Raw genomic sequence first — 16,082 nt, 5'->3', positions numbered from 1 at the left:
TAAGTAGTCTGACATACTGTAAACCAGGAAATTTTTGCATCGATAAAATTTTGCAATTGAACAGTCAATACCATAAATGCGACAATAAAATTTGCAAGTTGTAAGATTTTGATCAGTATACTCGCTCTGCTAGTTTTTGTTATAGAAGTAACAACACCGAGGCATCACTTCACATAATCGAAAAATTATTATTAAAAGATTATTAAAAAATGATATCTATGGTCGTCTTTTCCCCAATATAAATGGCTTTCCGCTCTGTAACTGGATACAACAGGGGCAAATACCTCCGTTTTCGAAGCTCTGTACAAATAACGTGAGCCGATTCGTTTGATGGCGAGTATCGTTTGAAAGCTCTGAACATCAACCTTGCCAAGGGTATATTACGATTTGTAAGGAGCAATCTTCTTGAATAAAAACTAGTTTCTAATGACACTTATTTGCTAAAGTCTGCTCTAACGATCATGAATGGTCAAAATCATGAATGACCCACTTAGGCAGCCAATCAGATAACAATAACAGATAATGTTCCTGTAAACACAGATTCAGACGAAAGTGTTTGGTAAAATTATGTTATTTTGAACGTGTTACACAACACACCACCACCTATACACTATGGACCTTAGTGCATGTATCGTGCTAGGTTATGGCCTGTGACAAAAATGCTTTATGCATATTTTTTAGCATTAAACATCGGGTCCGAGCGTCAAGTTTGAGGTGACGAGCCGAGATGTCACTTGAATTACGGCACACAATCGCTCAAAAAAGATGGAAGTAGAAAGTTATTATGTTCATTTGACAAATTTTACGAGTACTGTTGCTGATTGTGTACTTCAGCTTATTCACTCGATTAATTATCTCCCCGAAACACCGTTACTCTCTCTTTGACAACTTGATGATATGGACCCGTTTATGAAGCACGTGTACGAGAAACATACATCTTGTTTGTTGTTTGAATCAGGAAAACTATTGATCGTCGACATGAGAAAGCAGCTTTAAATAAATGCAACAATTTATTAATGCGACACAATAAACATTGCATTTTTTGCATTAATTTATTGCTCGCAAACAGTTCCTCGTTTACAGTATTCCGACAATCTGATGGTTGTTATTTTCGTTTTGTGATCAAGGGCAATAATCAGAAATGCGGAGAAGTGCCAGTTTGCATCAGTCATGGCGTCACACTTAGAGAAACGATACATATTGTGTTGAATAGTGGAAATAATTGGAATACACCTAGTTTTATTTAACTATCTCTTGCTTTGATGGTCTTCAGATGCATGTTCTAAAATGCATGAGCTACTGTATGCAATGAGTAGATGAATACTTAGGTCACAGAGGGTGAAAACAATACATGGTGTAAAGGTTCTTTTACATTTCAAATGAGTGGTCCTTTCACAGTTCGACACTGATATAGTTTACTACTTAGTTTTGGTGACAGAGACCATTTGTCATTGCATTTTGAATGGTATGAGGGATTCAAGGATTCATATAAGGAAGATGGTTTTGAACCATAGTTCGGACATACATATGAAGTCATTTTGAAAACACAACTGCTGAGAGAAGACTACAGTGTTCGTGTAGTCGCCTAGACATTCTAAGTGATTCTGTGATTCCTCCAAAAAAGAAAAATACTGGAGATCACAATGATACAGTTTTCTTTTCTCTCTTTTTTTACATTGATTTTTCATGTGAAATTCAACATTTCAATCAAGACATAATATAAATTACAAAAGATGCAATGAATGGTGATTTTGTGATTTAAGACTGCCTAGATTTATGAGCCATGTAATTTTCCTTTAATTTGCCACACAGTGAGTGGAGGAAATCATAGAAAATTGAATTTTTCAGACAGAATTCAAATCTTCAGGATGTGTTCGGACATGGTTTCGAACAAAGGGAAGGTTGGAAAGGAGGGACATATATTGTACGATTTATGTAGTATTGTACCAAACATAGAATGCCTTTGCATTCACTGATGGCAAACTAGACGTAGTGCATAGATATGTTCGAGTTTGGTGAAAGAATATTAAGTTACTGTTGGTTGGAAACATAACTGAATGTTACACAATTTGGTTATGAGGTGACACTTTAGGCACAGTATAACAGTGTGGGCCTGGCCACATTGCCAGTAGCCTGTGCATCAAGACATGAGAACCACCTCTATAACTGCACCGCATAAAATGGGTCTAATAAGGTGTAACAAAGTCATTCATTTATTATTTGGGCACCAATGACATCATTTCCAAGGGATGTAAGCCATGGTGTGTGCACTGCAGACATAGAACTCTTGGTTAAAGTAGAAACTTTGACTCGATATAATGCAAAAAATAAATTAGTTACTTCTGATATCTGTTTTGTTTTGGCTGTAAAACTACTTGATTATCATTTCTTTTGATGAAAAAGTGGAAGGCAAATATGTTAATTTTTTTTGTAAACTTGCCGAATAAATCTGATTCTTCATGCTACTTGAAAAGCACTTTGGTGGCTAAATAAAATATTTCAATAAAGTTCAATAAAAACAGTAATATATGGAGGAACTTTTGTGACAGACTCAGAATTCTTTTACCATGGATGAATGTGGATCACATTTAGATACTGTACTCACATGAAAATGCATCAGGCTAAGTTCTGTCTTGCCATCCTCTGCTTGCTGGTACTTGCTGACAGGTGTCTCAGTCTCAGCAACCCACTTAAAACACAACAAATGAATTACAAAGAGATAATTTTGTCAAAGTCGCAGTTACTAAACATGGATGGGGATGCTTAATCCTCTCAATGCAACTGTCAAACCCATTCGTCAGGAGAGCAGGATAATGACATCTCCAAATAAAACTTTCAATAGTTATTCAGCAAGTCAGATTTATGTGTCATTTCAATTATGGATGGAATGCACTAATTCTCAGCTTTGTAAATATATAATCTTCAATTAGTTTATATACTTAAAAAATGAATTGCTCCCTAATTGAATATTTCTCAGCAGAAAGTTGCAAATAACGGCCATTATTGACTTCAGGCACATAACCTCGAGTGGTACCCAGTCTAATGTTTCCTTCATAATGAAATATTTTTCTATAATTTGATCAATATATTTTGTTCTTTGGTGAAGAGAAAACACTGAAGTTTTCTGTTTTCTAAAAATGAGTAACTTTCAGTTCAATTAGTTAAAAACAAAAACAATCTCAGTGTACATCGCCAGCTACAAGAATACAAACAATCGTGACAGTGGTGGTAAACAAACAACTCTGTAGTGTTTTATTCCTCCAGGCAACATAAATTCAAGCTTAAAGATCACATATACTCCAGAGGGTGCAAATGCATAATCACTCATTGACATAGTTATAAATGAAACTCCGTCATTAAAAGTGCTCATTTTGATCTTTAATTACCTTAAATCAACCTTTTGACAATGGTTCTCAACCGCAAACAAAATTTCAACCAATCAGAGTGGCGCATCTCCATGACGTAATAGTAGGTATACATATGAGGGTCTATGCAGAATTCATCTACATTTCAGGGGTAAACTATTTCGTTTACAGGTTTGTACAAACCTGAAATCGTGACAATTGTGAAAAATTAAAGCTATATGTTCTTACAATCTACTATCATTTAGCTTTGCCTCCTGCTTTGCTCCGTTTCTGAGTTATAACCCTTGTTTTAATAGACAATTCTGTCAAAATCACTTGGTGTCGCTAGGTTGTAATCCATGTTAGGTGGTATAAAAGAACACATAATTTGTCATCATTCACTTGATGCTCAATTAATGAATTCATAACAGGTATAATTAATGGCAATGCCACGTAGACAACCAACAAAGGTCCCCATTTGGCATATCTTGTGTCTGGATTGATCAATTACTTTTATGCGGATTTAAATGGGGATTTGTCAAAAGGTAGTGTTTATGTATGTACATTTACTAATCTATACTGAATACACTCTGTCGTGTCTGTGTCTATGTAAAAATAACACCTTTCTTTCAAAGGATTAACCGCCAATACATTGATTGATTGTTCATTATTGGCTAACTAAATTACTTTCATAACAGAATGGCGCATATTATGCAATTAGTTGCCAGGTGTGCTATCTTGGTTGACCAATGACACTATACAGCAACGTGAAAAACCTGAAACGATACATCATGTTTTCGTATATTAGACTGTTAAAAGACACATCACTTGGGAAATCTGCAGATGTATGAATGAATGAATCATCTGCATTGTGGATATTGTTGGATACACTCCTCAAGCAAGGTAATAACCTGACATTGCTCCTATAACTATAGTTTGTTTTAATTTTAATATTTGCATTTTGTTTCTATAACGTTTTCGTAGCTTTCAATAGAATCAATTTTCATCATGAAGTGTAATGATACAGACAACATACACTAGGGCTTGAGTGCGAATTATGATTCATATAGGCAAACTATAAAATACCTAGATATTACATTCCTGTTACATATTCGCAGATCGCTTCTTTTTATTAAGTTTCAAAATGCATACAAGTATGATTATAAAGTAATTAGGATTATGAGACCAAATGTAAAGACGTATATGGACAAGTGTCCATATACTGGTGAGTAAATGTTACAAACCAAGTAAATTTAGCGAGTGAAGAAATTTATCATGCAGTATTTTCACTTTGACCCCGACCTTAGTTATGTTACAGGCTGTGTCATGCAAACTCCTCTTCGTCATGATTCAAATACATATTTAACTACTTGAAGAAAGTAGTTTTGATTTTCTAACTTGATGAAAACAAACCATAATCTCATTACTTGAGACTTTAGTCCGTGACTTCATGATTTTCAAAAATTACTTTCTACTGGTATGGACAATAGGATTTTGCATGACATTGCTTATAACATAACAATTTCACTCTTGGAAACGAGGTGGCAGTCAACATAATGTTGCTTGCAATATTAATGTCACTGCGACCCCCACCTTGCTTCCGTAGAAGTCGTTATGTTACAAGTTGTGTCATGCAAAAGCCTTTTGGCCATGATTCAAATGCAAAGTAGTTTCGATTTTCTAACATGAAGAAAACAAACCATAGTCTAAATAATTCTAATGGTCTTCAGCCTGTGACTTCACAATTTTCAAAAATGGCAGCGCCCTGTCTGAGGATAAATGCCATTTAAGTCTGTTTTCACCAAAATCAAAATTGGAAATTTTAACTGTAACTTGTATTTATATACTTATCCTATCTCACGTTATGCATCTCTCTTCATCACTTCGACCATGTGTGGAAACGTGCTGTCAGCTAAGTTGAATCAAACCTTGGCTTACATGGCACAAAAACTCTAGGGAGTGGGCGTTCCCGAATTAATGTAGTTTTCAGCTGCAACTTTTGCTAAAGTAAAAGGATGCGGTTTGGCAAGAAGGCCTCTCCGCCCCATGATTTATCAGGTGACCCCAGTGATCTGGCATGTCCATGCTTCGGTATACCCTCTACAGTCACCCGCCCGGAGGGCCATGAAAGAAGGAGTGGCCTGGTTGCTTAACTAGTTTAACATTCAGTACCGCTCTCCCCAACTTGCCAAAGGTGAGAAAGGACCTAGGAGCGGAACGCTTCAAAATCCATTAGGTAATTGGAAATTAAACACTTCACTGACGTAATTGCTCAGAGAGTAGAGGTCAGTAAGCACAGTGTCGATCATCTCTGCCTTTCTGCCATTGTTAATAACTTTGGAAACGAGACCATTTTGATTAAAAATGATGTAAGAGTTGGTTAGTGTTATTTTAATTACCCATTCAAGTTCTGTAAAATCTGCTAGTGGAGTTCGTTTGTATACACTATCTTAAAGTATAAGACGTATGGGTCTTCCTCACCAGGTAAATCAAATTCATTTGTGTCTCCTAGATCACTGAGTGTTATATTGGATACCATTGTTTAAATAATACTGTATCAAAGCGTTTCAGATTGTTTTTCTGATAATGCCTCGAGTATGAACTTCAAACCAATAAAACTGATGTGCTCTGTTAGAAAAATCACCGGGTTTCCCACTATAACTGTGACACCTCGCAAAGTGTGTGAAACACCATCCACTCATATGTAAACTGAGCAAGCAAATGTGACCCTGGTGTTTTTTAACCTCCAGAGTTTGATTCCTTTCACGATCTCAATATCGCTCTGCAGTGGCTCACCTAGGATATCTTGTATGGCCAGTGTGGTATTATCTGAGAGGCTTTCTAGGAGGGTGGTTACACCAGTAAATTCAGTAACCAAATTCAGTTCTCTCTGGGTTTACACGACAACATGTGGACTGCTCTAGTAGAGGCTGACGTGATGATTACACTGTGTCTCTGTGATGGGACGTAAGCCACAAGCAGGGTTCCGTTGTTTATGACTTTGTTTGGGTAGTGGTCTTTGTTTTCCATGAAAACATATGGGGAGATTAGTGTTATGTTGAGAAGCCAGTTGATTTGAGCTGGTAACATCGTCCACTTGACTTCGTCAGTGCATATTAGATGGTATGGTTTGTTTTGTTAAAGGACTGTTGGCCTATCAAAGTCTTCTAAATCAAACAATTTACCGCCGAACGATGGGTATATTAACCATTCATCCGCATTGTTGCGAACTATATTATATCGTGTGTTGATGTCAGATCCTGATGTATCCAGGTTAAAATTACAACCAGATCCACGGGCGGCTGTAAATGTTGTTCATGAGCTTAAAAGCTTATATTTTACCATCTATTCCTGCATCATCAAACCCTCTAGTATCAACTATATCTGATAACCAACATTAAGACAGCTTTCTATCCGCATTCCTGGTCCTTGATTACTAGCCATTATTGTATATGCAGTGTTATGCTTAGGTAACCTATATTTATAGTATTATTTCTTGCATCTAAAATTGATACTCTTAATTCGAAAATGTTACTTGTCAATTATTTATACTGATGAAAATGACTGCGACCCTCATTGTATTTTTCTGTTTTAACCGGGACAGCTCTCAACAACGTGGAAGAGCGCTCACTTTGTATATTATCCCTTGTGCTATGCTGGTTGAGATGAATGCGTAACTCGTGGTATGGAATTAGATCTGGTAATTTCGAACCACTGATGCTCTGGCCAGGGTCTATTGAACATTTTTGCAGCCCTAGCGTCTCCACCAACGGTTTAGTGATTATCAGTCTGTTTTTCCCCTTGTTTTCTGCCACTGTTCCGTACGAGTCATTTATTTTAAGCTCAGCTCGTAAGGGTTTGAAAATTTCATTGTTGAGAGAACACACGCTGTAGTAACCATCTTCTATTGTGTTTTGTGAACCATTGACGTAATTAACAGATTATATTTTTTATTGATTGTTTGTCCATTGTGGGTAGTAGGTTATATAGCATAGCGCTATTTCGAGTTGCCCAGATGTGTTATCAATGGCATGTGTAAGTTGAACGGACTCCCCATCTGTTATATCAGGAAGCGTAATATACATATTATAATATCAAAAGGGTACACTCGCACCGGCATTATTCGTTTAAACAATTCGATTAGAAGTAAGTGTGGGCTATTGTTGGCGCTGAATCGCAGACACGCTCCGGCATCAAAGCTGAGGGAATTGCTTATGACGCTCAGAGATAGTTCATGGTTAATATTGAGGATGCTATTGCATCACCGGTAGATCTACCTAGTTCTATAAAACGATACCAGGACACCTTACAATATGCCAAGTCAAAGGCTGACTACGTGTTTGGTGTGGGATTGTACATGGCTCCTAGTGACGTGCGTCTGAGAATCAATAACATAATGGGCTACAACAATGAAATAATCATTGCAACAGCAGATAAATACCAAAGAAAATATCTCCCACGTACCTCACTGTGCAGGCATCAAATCAACAGCATATCAATTATAAAACAGCGGTGACTGTTGGAGGTGTTGCGTTAATGTTTTATATGGCTAATTATGTGACCCTAAGTTTATTTATTAGTCTCCCCGTGTCAGAACATTCTTTGAAAAAAATAGACCGTGAATATCATCGACTTCGGATTTGCTAAACTAAAGATCAACACATCAATGGCTAACTTGAGGAGAAATACTACAACACAAGCAACAAATGACAACTATTGAACACAACTAACAGTAAATAACTGAGGATGACTGAAAGGTAATTCTGGTGTATAGTATGGATCTTACGCAGGAATTTAAATCAGTTTTGAAAATGTATCAATGGTCATTTTCCAACTCGTTCAAATCTTACTTCCACGAGTGCCATGCCGTGTACGTGCTTCCGGTTTCATCAAGGGTGGGTACAATTACAAATATTGTGATATTGTTTCATGATCTGCATTATACAGGTATTGAGTCGTTTTCTTTCAATGTATATGTGTTCAGATTCTGCTTATGAACGCGTATTTTCAAACGTCCTTCGTATCTTGTCACTTAGACCGCGAGTGTGGCCACGCCCTTTCAGGTCACCTACGGCTGTCAACTTTGTGAATGTTGGAAGGTTTATCAAACAAAATCAAAATAAACTCGCTAAATCTGGTAATTTCTGTACAGAGACAATAACATTTACCTATTCACACCGTGTAATTAATTCCAGATAAAATAGTTGGATATGTCAAAAGGATGGCACATTTTCTTCGGCATCACGATACATGTAGAGTTGTTTGTTTACCGTCGTTGCCATGATCGTTCCTGTTCGTCCAATCGATGATGTAAAATTGAGATTGGTTTTGTTTATAATTATTTGAGCCGAAAGTTACTAATTTTTATACAATAGGAAACTTATGGGCTTTCTCTTCGTCAAGGAACAAAAAATATTGATTAAACTATCAAAAAATATTTCATTATGAAGAAAATATTAGACTGGGTACCACACAACGTGGTGCGATGGAAGTCAACAATGGCCATTATTTTCGACTGTGTGCCGAGAAATTCGGCATTCTCATTTTTATTTCGCGGGCGTTTTGTTTTAAGGTATATAAACGTATTGAACATTATATATTTTAAAAGGTGAGGATTAGTACATTCCATACATAATTCATATGACACGTAAATCCGACTCGTTGAATAATTATTGCAAGTTTTATTTGGAGATGTCATTATCCTGCACTCCTGTCGAATGGGTTCGATGGCAGCATTGAGATGATTAAAGGCACTGTATCACACCTGGTGATGTGTCAATGAACAGTGGTGACTGGGATTGTGAACTCATGAAGAAGAGACTCCTGCCTAAACAGTCAGTTCACAGAGTCACCAACAAAGATACTGCTGGATCAACAAAGGTAAATGAATCTAAGTCTTCAGAAATGGAACTAGAAACCTCTGGATTGGTTGTAGTTGGAGTAGACCTCTGTACCTAAGGGCTTGGGCTGACGTTAACAAGCCAAGGAGTCCCAGCCACTGCCATAGTGATCTCTCTTGCGCAGCACTAGAGGTACCAAGCATTTCATCTTGGCTCATCTGTCTAGGGAAATGAACATCTTTCCCATATGGTTGTCGAACATGGAACTGATGAACTGAAGTTGTTGGGTTCGGATCCACTCTGACTTCTTTTAGATTGACGACCCATCCTAACTGGTGAAGAAGATTGGTGATGATCTGCATATGCTGAAGAACATCTGCTGGACTTGAATGTAATCATTGATGTAGGCCTTGAACATGATGAATGTGTGGTAGGCTTCGTCCTTTGGGTGAATTATATAACCACTGCAGAAATGCAAAACGGGATGACTTTCCAGTGGTAGTGGATGCCCTGAAAGATGACCTGCAGATACCTGGGATGATCTGGATAAATCGAGATGCATAGATACACATGCTGGAAGTCAAAGCTGATCATGCCATCACCTGGTTTGAGAATGGTTCATAAAAGGTTAATGAATATCATTCTGAAGTGTGGAGATGACTGTAGGTACATGGCATTGTAGAGATTTATGTTGAAAATCAATCAAAGCTTGTCCACTTCCTTCTTCAGTACAAGAAAAATTAAGCAGTAAAAGACCAGAGAATCTGATGAAGGCCTGAGAAACTTGACTGCTATCTCCTCTATGAGTGTACCTAGGATTGTTCGTAAGAAGTTGTCATTCAGAAAACTGATCGGAGACTCTAATATAGGCAGATTGTTGCCCAAGCTAAAGTATGGATAAGATGAAAGGTCCAACGTATTGCAGTATCTATGCGCAAAAGTTCTCTGTCCTGCAAATTATTCAACTTAGGACACAGTGTAAACATGTCTCCATCAGCAGTAGGTGCAGTGACAGGGTGAACCTTGGAGAGGAAATCCCATTATGAACCCTCTTTAACTTCCTAAAGGCCTTATCTAATTGAGCCGCCATCTGAGTGATACACCGATATGATGATAAAGTAATGGAAGACAAAGGTACAAGAGGTGAGACATTAAAACTGATACACTGTCCCTGACTATTGTTTTCAAGGCACAATTATACAAAAAAAAATCAATTCCCACCTCTTATATATTACACATGCAACATTTATGTTAAGATAGTAGACAGGTTATGTTGTTTCTGTCATTCTCTAAGATTGGCAATAATTTCACCTGAAAAAACTGCCAACATATAAATATCTTAACCATTTATGTTAAGATGGTAGACAGGTTATGTTGTTTTTGTAATCCTCTCAGATTGGCAATAATCTCACCTGAGAAAATTGCCAATATATTGGGGAGTTTTTATTGCAAATCAACAGATGTTGTAATACTCAGATACTGTTTTATCAAAATTTGGGGGAAAAAATCATGTGATTTCATGTGATTTTATCTATCCAAAGGTTCCTCAGAAAAATATGGCACCTTAGATGATTGGACTACCCCTGCCTTTAAAACGCCTCATAATTAGCAGAGATGCCACTCACAGAGTGTTGCAAAGAGTAATTTCATGGATAAAATGAGTAGTTTGACCATAAAATTAGTAAACAACTAAAATCTTGATGGAAATCATGATGGATTCTGAGAGAGAAATATGACACTAATCAAGAGTAAGCTAAAATTTCACATACCTCCAACAGCACATTTCCAAATTATTAGCATTACATTACAAAAATGGACTTAACTCATTAAGCCCGAGAGCCACTTCACTGCTCAACACCTGGAACCAAGTGCTGATTGCCTGGCCGGCTGTGGCGAGACTAATTAGGGCTAATCACACCTGATATCCCTGACTGGTTTCGTAGATTACAGGAAACTGTCTCGTCATACGAGCAAGTCCTGATTGTTTAATTGTTTAATTGCGTTGTAAAGGTATATGTTGAAAGAAAGCAGGAGTGAATACAAGTCATATATGTAACGTTTTACGTAATTTTATTACACATTCTCTTGTAGACTTTTCTTAACACATGTTTGCAGTCTTTGTATGTAAGACACACTTAAACAAATAGTCCCTCTCATATCATTGTGTGAGGTTAAATTGTTCAAAACATCTATGTCAATGGCAGTACAGAAGAATTTAAGCACGTGCCCAATAATCTTCTATGACAGAAGCATTTTCCCTGATGCGTTCCTAGTATATACTGAATATTTTAAGATAAGTACTTATAAGCTAATTCGTGACTTACATGGAACAGATTCACAGTTTGTCACTTTGGTTCATCTAGATTTAACACAGAAAATATACATTATCACACGAACATGCATGTATGCATATTGTATAATGCTATTCCTTGCACATACATAAGACAAAGGGTCACGGGATGGGCATCATCAAAGTTCCCAAATAGGACGTTTTGTATCTCAACTGTTCAATATAGTGGCTGATTTCTTTTCTATGACCAATTGTATCATGAGATACCTGTCATAGAGGAAATGACAGGTGATGGGGCGTGGGCTAAATTTCTGAAGAGCATGTTCAGTCACTAGACAGCTTGGATACAGATTGACTTATCATTGGTTAGATCGTTGACCAATCGATATGCTGGATTTCGGTTTTATCAACTCTAGCTATCATGAAAAAGTTTGTGTATCGTGAACATGCACAATCGTAAGGATGCCTGAAATGTACACGTAGGACTAAGAAGCACTTTGACGAGTTTATTTTTCTTTAAAGCGCTCAAATCGCCACAATCCAATTGTTTTTACCCTGGATAACCCAATCCAACCATTGAGTAGGGATAGTTTTTATTTGGATATGCATTTTGCGCACACTACTTGTACATCAAACATAATGGCTTGCTGAACATTTCAATTTAATCTGCACATTGTTACGAATAAATATCACAATTCAAGTACATGTATTATAGAATTAAAATAAGTTACACGATACTGATTTATTGTGATGTATACACTTGCAGTTGAATCTCCCCAAATATTTATGAAGATGGGCATACTTATATTTGTTTTGAAAGCAAACGAATTTCAGAAGATTGACAATGGACTCCTCAAAATGAATGAATGAATGATTTAATTTAGAAGAAGGTTTTGTAACCTTGTCACCGTTAATTCAATGTGCAAACAGGGTATCTTAGTATTCACTCGAGTGACGAGTAACAAACACTTACCTCCTGTAACAACATCTCATAATCCCCTTTCTTGCAGACGTGTTCATTTGCCTGTATAAACCCCCGACATTGCAAGCAATTGTTATCAAAACACATTAATAGCTCTTCTGATTAACACAGAAAGTAACCTCTCTCGTAAGAAAAGCTAATCTTTGATCATTACTGCTAAATTGAATGAAATAATAGGTACAATACGAATTTAGAATTTATAACTTATAACTGACGTACAGATAAGAAATGACAGTCCAGCGATTACCCTGAAAGGAAACACTTTCGAAATACTTAACTGCTAATATGTTGCTGAGGTTGTTACACAAATTCCACGCATTCTCACCTGTGGGTTTCCATGTTTCCTAATGTCCATCTGAGCAAAGGAACAAACATCACCAACCCCAACAACCTCCACTGTGAAGTTCCGAAAAAAATCAACAATTTCAAGTGATTTTTTCCTCAGACAAAAGCAAAGGATGAATGGCGTAATGATGGGGCTCAGGAGCTCTTCCACAAGGTATACCTGTAAAATAAAATGTATACACATGTACCTTGACATATGACAGAATCAAGGTAGCCTGGTGTTGACTGATTTGGAAAGTGCTTTGATCTTTCAGACGTGAATAAGGAATATCTTCTTGTATAGGCTAATAAAATCGAAATGCACCATTACAATTAAACATTTTTAATACAGCTAAACGAGTCAACTCCTTCATTAATACAGCACATCTACTACAATCATCAAGTTAAAACCGAAAATGTTTAACACTGGCAGTGGCACTAAATGAGACACCAAAACTCCCAACATTACAATCAGTGAAAAAGCACATAATTTAGCCCAGCATTTCTTCAGTGTTACAGTATGACCAGAAATTACTGACAATTTAAAGATTGTATTGTATTTTTTTCATTTTTTTAAACTCATTACTCATGTATTAAATGTGAATATAAGCAGAGTATAACTCCAGATTAAAAGACCAGTGAACAGTTAGTAACTTGTCAAGTCACCATGGGGAGTAATGCAAAGACTTCAAAGAAGTCGGGCATACCACTGATAAAAAAGTTAGAAAGTCATGGTCCATGCTGTCCCAATATCAGACGACCTCTTCTTTCAAGACATTTTGTTTATCACTGAGTCTTGGCTAAAGGCTTGTGGTAACGAGGCAGTCATGGCAGAGATGACCCCTCCTGGATACTCACTCCTACATGCCCCCCCGGACTAACTCCACTGGCGGAGGTATAGCAATCATCCACAGGAACTCTGTTCAAGTCAGTGTAACGAAGTCGGCAGACAACGTGTACAGTTCCTTTGAGTGTATGGATATTCTAATGTCATGTTCAGATATTAGCCTACGCACAGTTTGTATATATAGACCTCCACCCTCTAAGACTAATCGGATTCTTAAAGCAGATTTTCTTCAGGACTTTGCTCTTATTCTTGACAGACATTTACAGAAGAATTTCCTTCTTCTTGGTGATTTCAATATCCACTATGAGTGTTGTGATAATGCAGACGTCAAGAAGTTTCTCAAACTTCTAGATAGTCATTCCTTGACCCAACATGTAGATACCGCAACTCACAGAAATGGTCATGTTATTGACTGGGTCGTATCTAGAGGTCTGAGTGATCTTGTTACTGATGTAGCGGTCCAAGATAAACAAATGTCAGATCACTTCTTTGTAACGTTCAAATTATCTTTAACAATACCTCCCCATCGAAGCTCGTGTCCAGTATAAAATCTTGACTCTAACATATCAGTGCTTCCATCAGACTGCACCAGAATACCTGACAGAGTTAGTTGAGCAGTATGTCCCATCTCGTGCATTGAGATCAGCGGATCAGCTCCTCCTTAAAGTGCCTAAAGTAAACCTAAAAAAGTTTGGACATAGGTCATTTTCATTTCTCGCCCCATCACTCTGGAATGATCTACCTTTTCAACTGAGGGCGTCTACATCATTGCCTATCTTCAAAACCAGCTTGAAGACATATCTCTTCAAAAGACTCTACAATGTATAATACATCCAATGACAATGCATTTGTACATATTCTGTAACGCATAGAGCAGGCACTTAGTGCCTGGAGATTCTGCGCATTATAAATTTACTTTACTATTATTATTATTATTATTATTATTATTTCAGCAATATTTCTCAGATTTTCCTTATTGACACATTCCTTCGTAAGTCCCCAAACATTTTCTATTGGAATTAGGTCAGGGCTATAGCTTGGCCAATCTAATAATGTCATATTTTGGGTCCCAAACCAGGCTTGTGAATGCGTCTTTTGGGTCATCCAGCTGGAAAAAGCAAAAGTTTCCATAGAACACTTGAACAGATGGTAGAAAATGTCTCTCAAGAATATCTATGTACCACTCACTGTTCATATTCCATTCAAATACAAAGAGTGGCACTGCCCCTAACACAGATATGCTACCCCACATGTTAAATTTCAGACTGTACTATGGGTGCTGATACAAAGGTTTTTCAGTTTGTTTGTCCAGAATTTCAGTGTATTAGGAAACAGCTACATAGAACTGTGAGAAAATCACATTGTCCCAGTAAAAATTTATATGCTGCAAGAACCAGATCAACTTTCGCTCCTTTTGTTCAGGTGTCAAGATCTATGTTTGTCAATCATTAATTGTTTGGGTGTGAGTAGGTAACGGGTGCAATTCTTGGGGGTACTCCAGGGCAACTTTGAGTATGCTGCCTTTCTTTGGGCCCAACGTAATACTGCTGATACCCATGTCGGGGGAAACCCATGCAAACCCCCCAGTGGGTAAAGATTATTAGTGCAGAGATTATTAGCATCGAGATACAGCATATGATTCACCGGTTTAATCAGGTCATAGCCTTCTGTGTATTTATTGTTGGCTCCTATTGTATTGTTTAGCAGCCATAAAAATTTCATCTTGCAGCCCTTTCTTGATAAACAGGTGCATATTGTAATCCGAGAACAGTTTCAACTATAAAGCATTTTTTTAAACAAGGAATCCCAAGAGAGATCCGGGGTGGAGAAATACAATGCTGGGTCTAGACTGTACTGCTTCAGATGTTTTTCTGAAAATCTCAAATACATCAGCTAGCTGCAGTATGTCGTTCTTAAAATAGAGATTGTGATAACTGCCAAAATTCTTACAGCCTAGTTTATCCCACACATTGAGGGTGTGCTCATAATCATCCTGTGATATGTTCGAGTCAGTTAAGTGGCTATAAAATGATTCAGTGGGGGGTAATTGCATGTCCTTTCCCAAAACCAAAAGTTAAGTTGATGTGTTGGTGTATCCATTCATGTTAGCGAAGGCATCTGGGTTGACTAAACCATCGAGTGACGATAGTAGAAACAGAACACTGTTGATGAATATCAGACCGTCTAAAGATAACAATATGTCCATAGTTTCCATTGTTCGAGTGACTTCATCCATGGTCAGATACAATTCCATCTCGAGCATAAAATAGGTTATGAAATAAGCTTTAATTGGTTTTCCGACAATTTTAATGAATATACTTTAAGCTGATAAGGTCCCTCATTATTTCTAAGTTCGTTGACATTACACTCGGCATCTGTGACAAGATAGGGGTAGGTAAGGATAATACTGATTATCCAGTTTCATTGAAATTTGGTTATCACTTCTTGTCAGCTG

General features: G+C 37.2%; 1 protein-coding gene across 1 annotated transcript in view; it reads right to left on the bottom strand.

Annotated features, from left to right (window-relative positions):
• The window catches only part of LOC137256621 (autophagy-related protein 9A-like), a 335,545-nt gene that overhangs the window by 23,520 nt on the left and 295,943 nt on the right, over positions 1-16,082 (bottom strand). Inside the window, exons 17-18 of the mRNA XM_067794505.1 lie at positions 12,782-12,961; positions 2,606-2,689 (exon numbers count right to left, since the gene is read on the bottom strand). Of these exons, the coding sequence (XP_067650606.1) occupies positions 2,606-2,689; positions 12,782-12,961 (264 nt within the window). The remainder of the gene's footprint in view (positions 1-2,605; positions 2,690-12,781; positions 12,962-16,082) is intronic.

Source organism: Haliotis asinina, chromosome 11 (genome assembly GCF_037392515.1).
Source record: "Haliotis asinina isolate JCU_RB_2024 chromosome 11, JCU_Hal_asi_v2, whole genome shotgun sequence".
In the NCBI taxonomy this organism is placed as follows: Eukaryota; Metazoa; Mollusca; class Gastropoda; order Lepetellida; family Haliotidae; genus Haliotis; species Haliotis asinina.
This window is presented reverse-complemented; position numbering and strand designations above follow the sequence as displayed.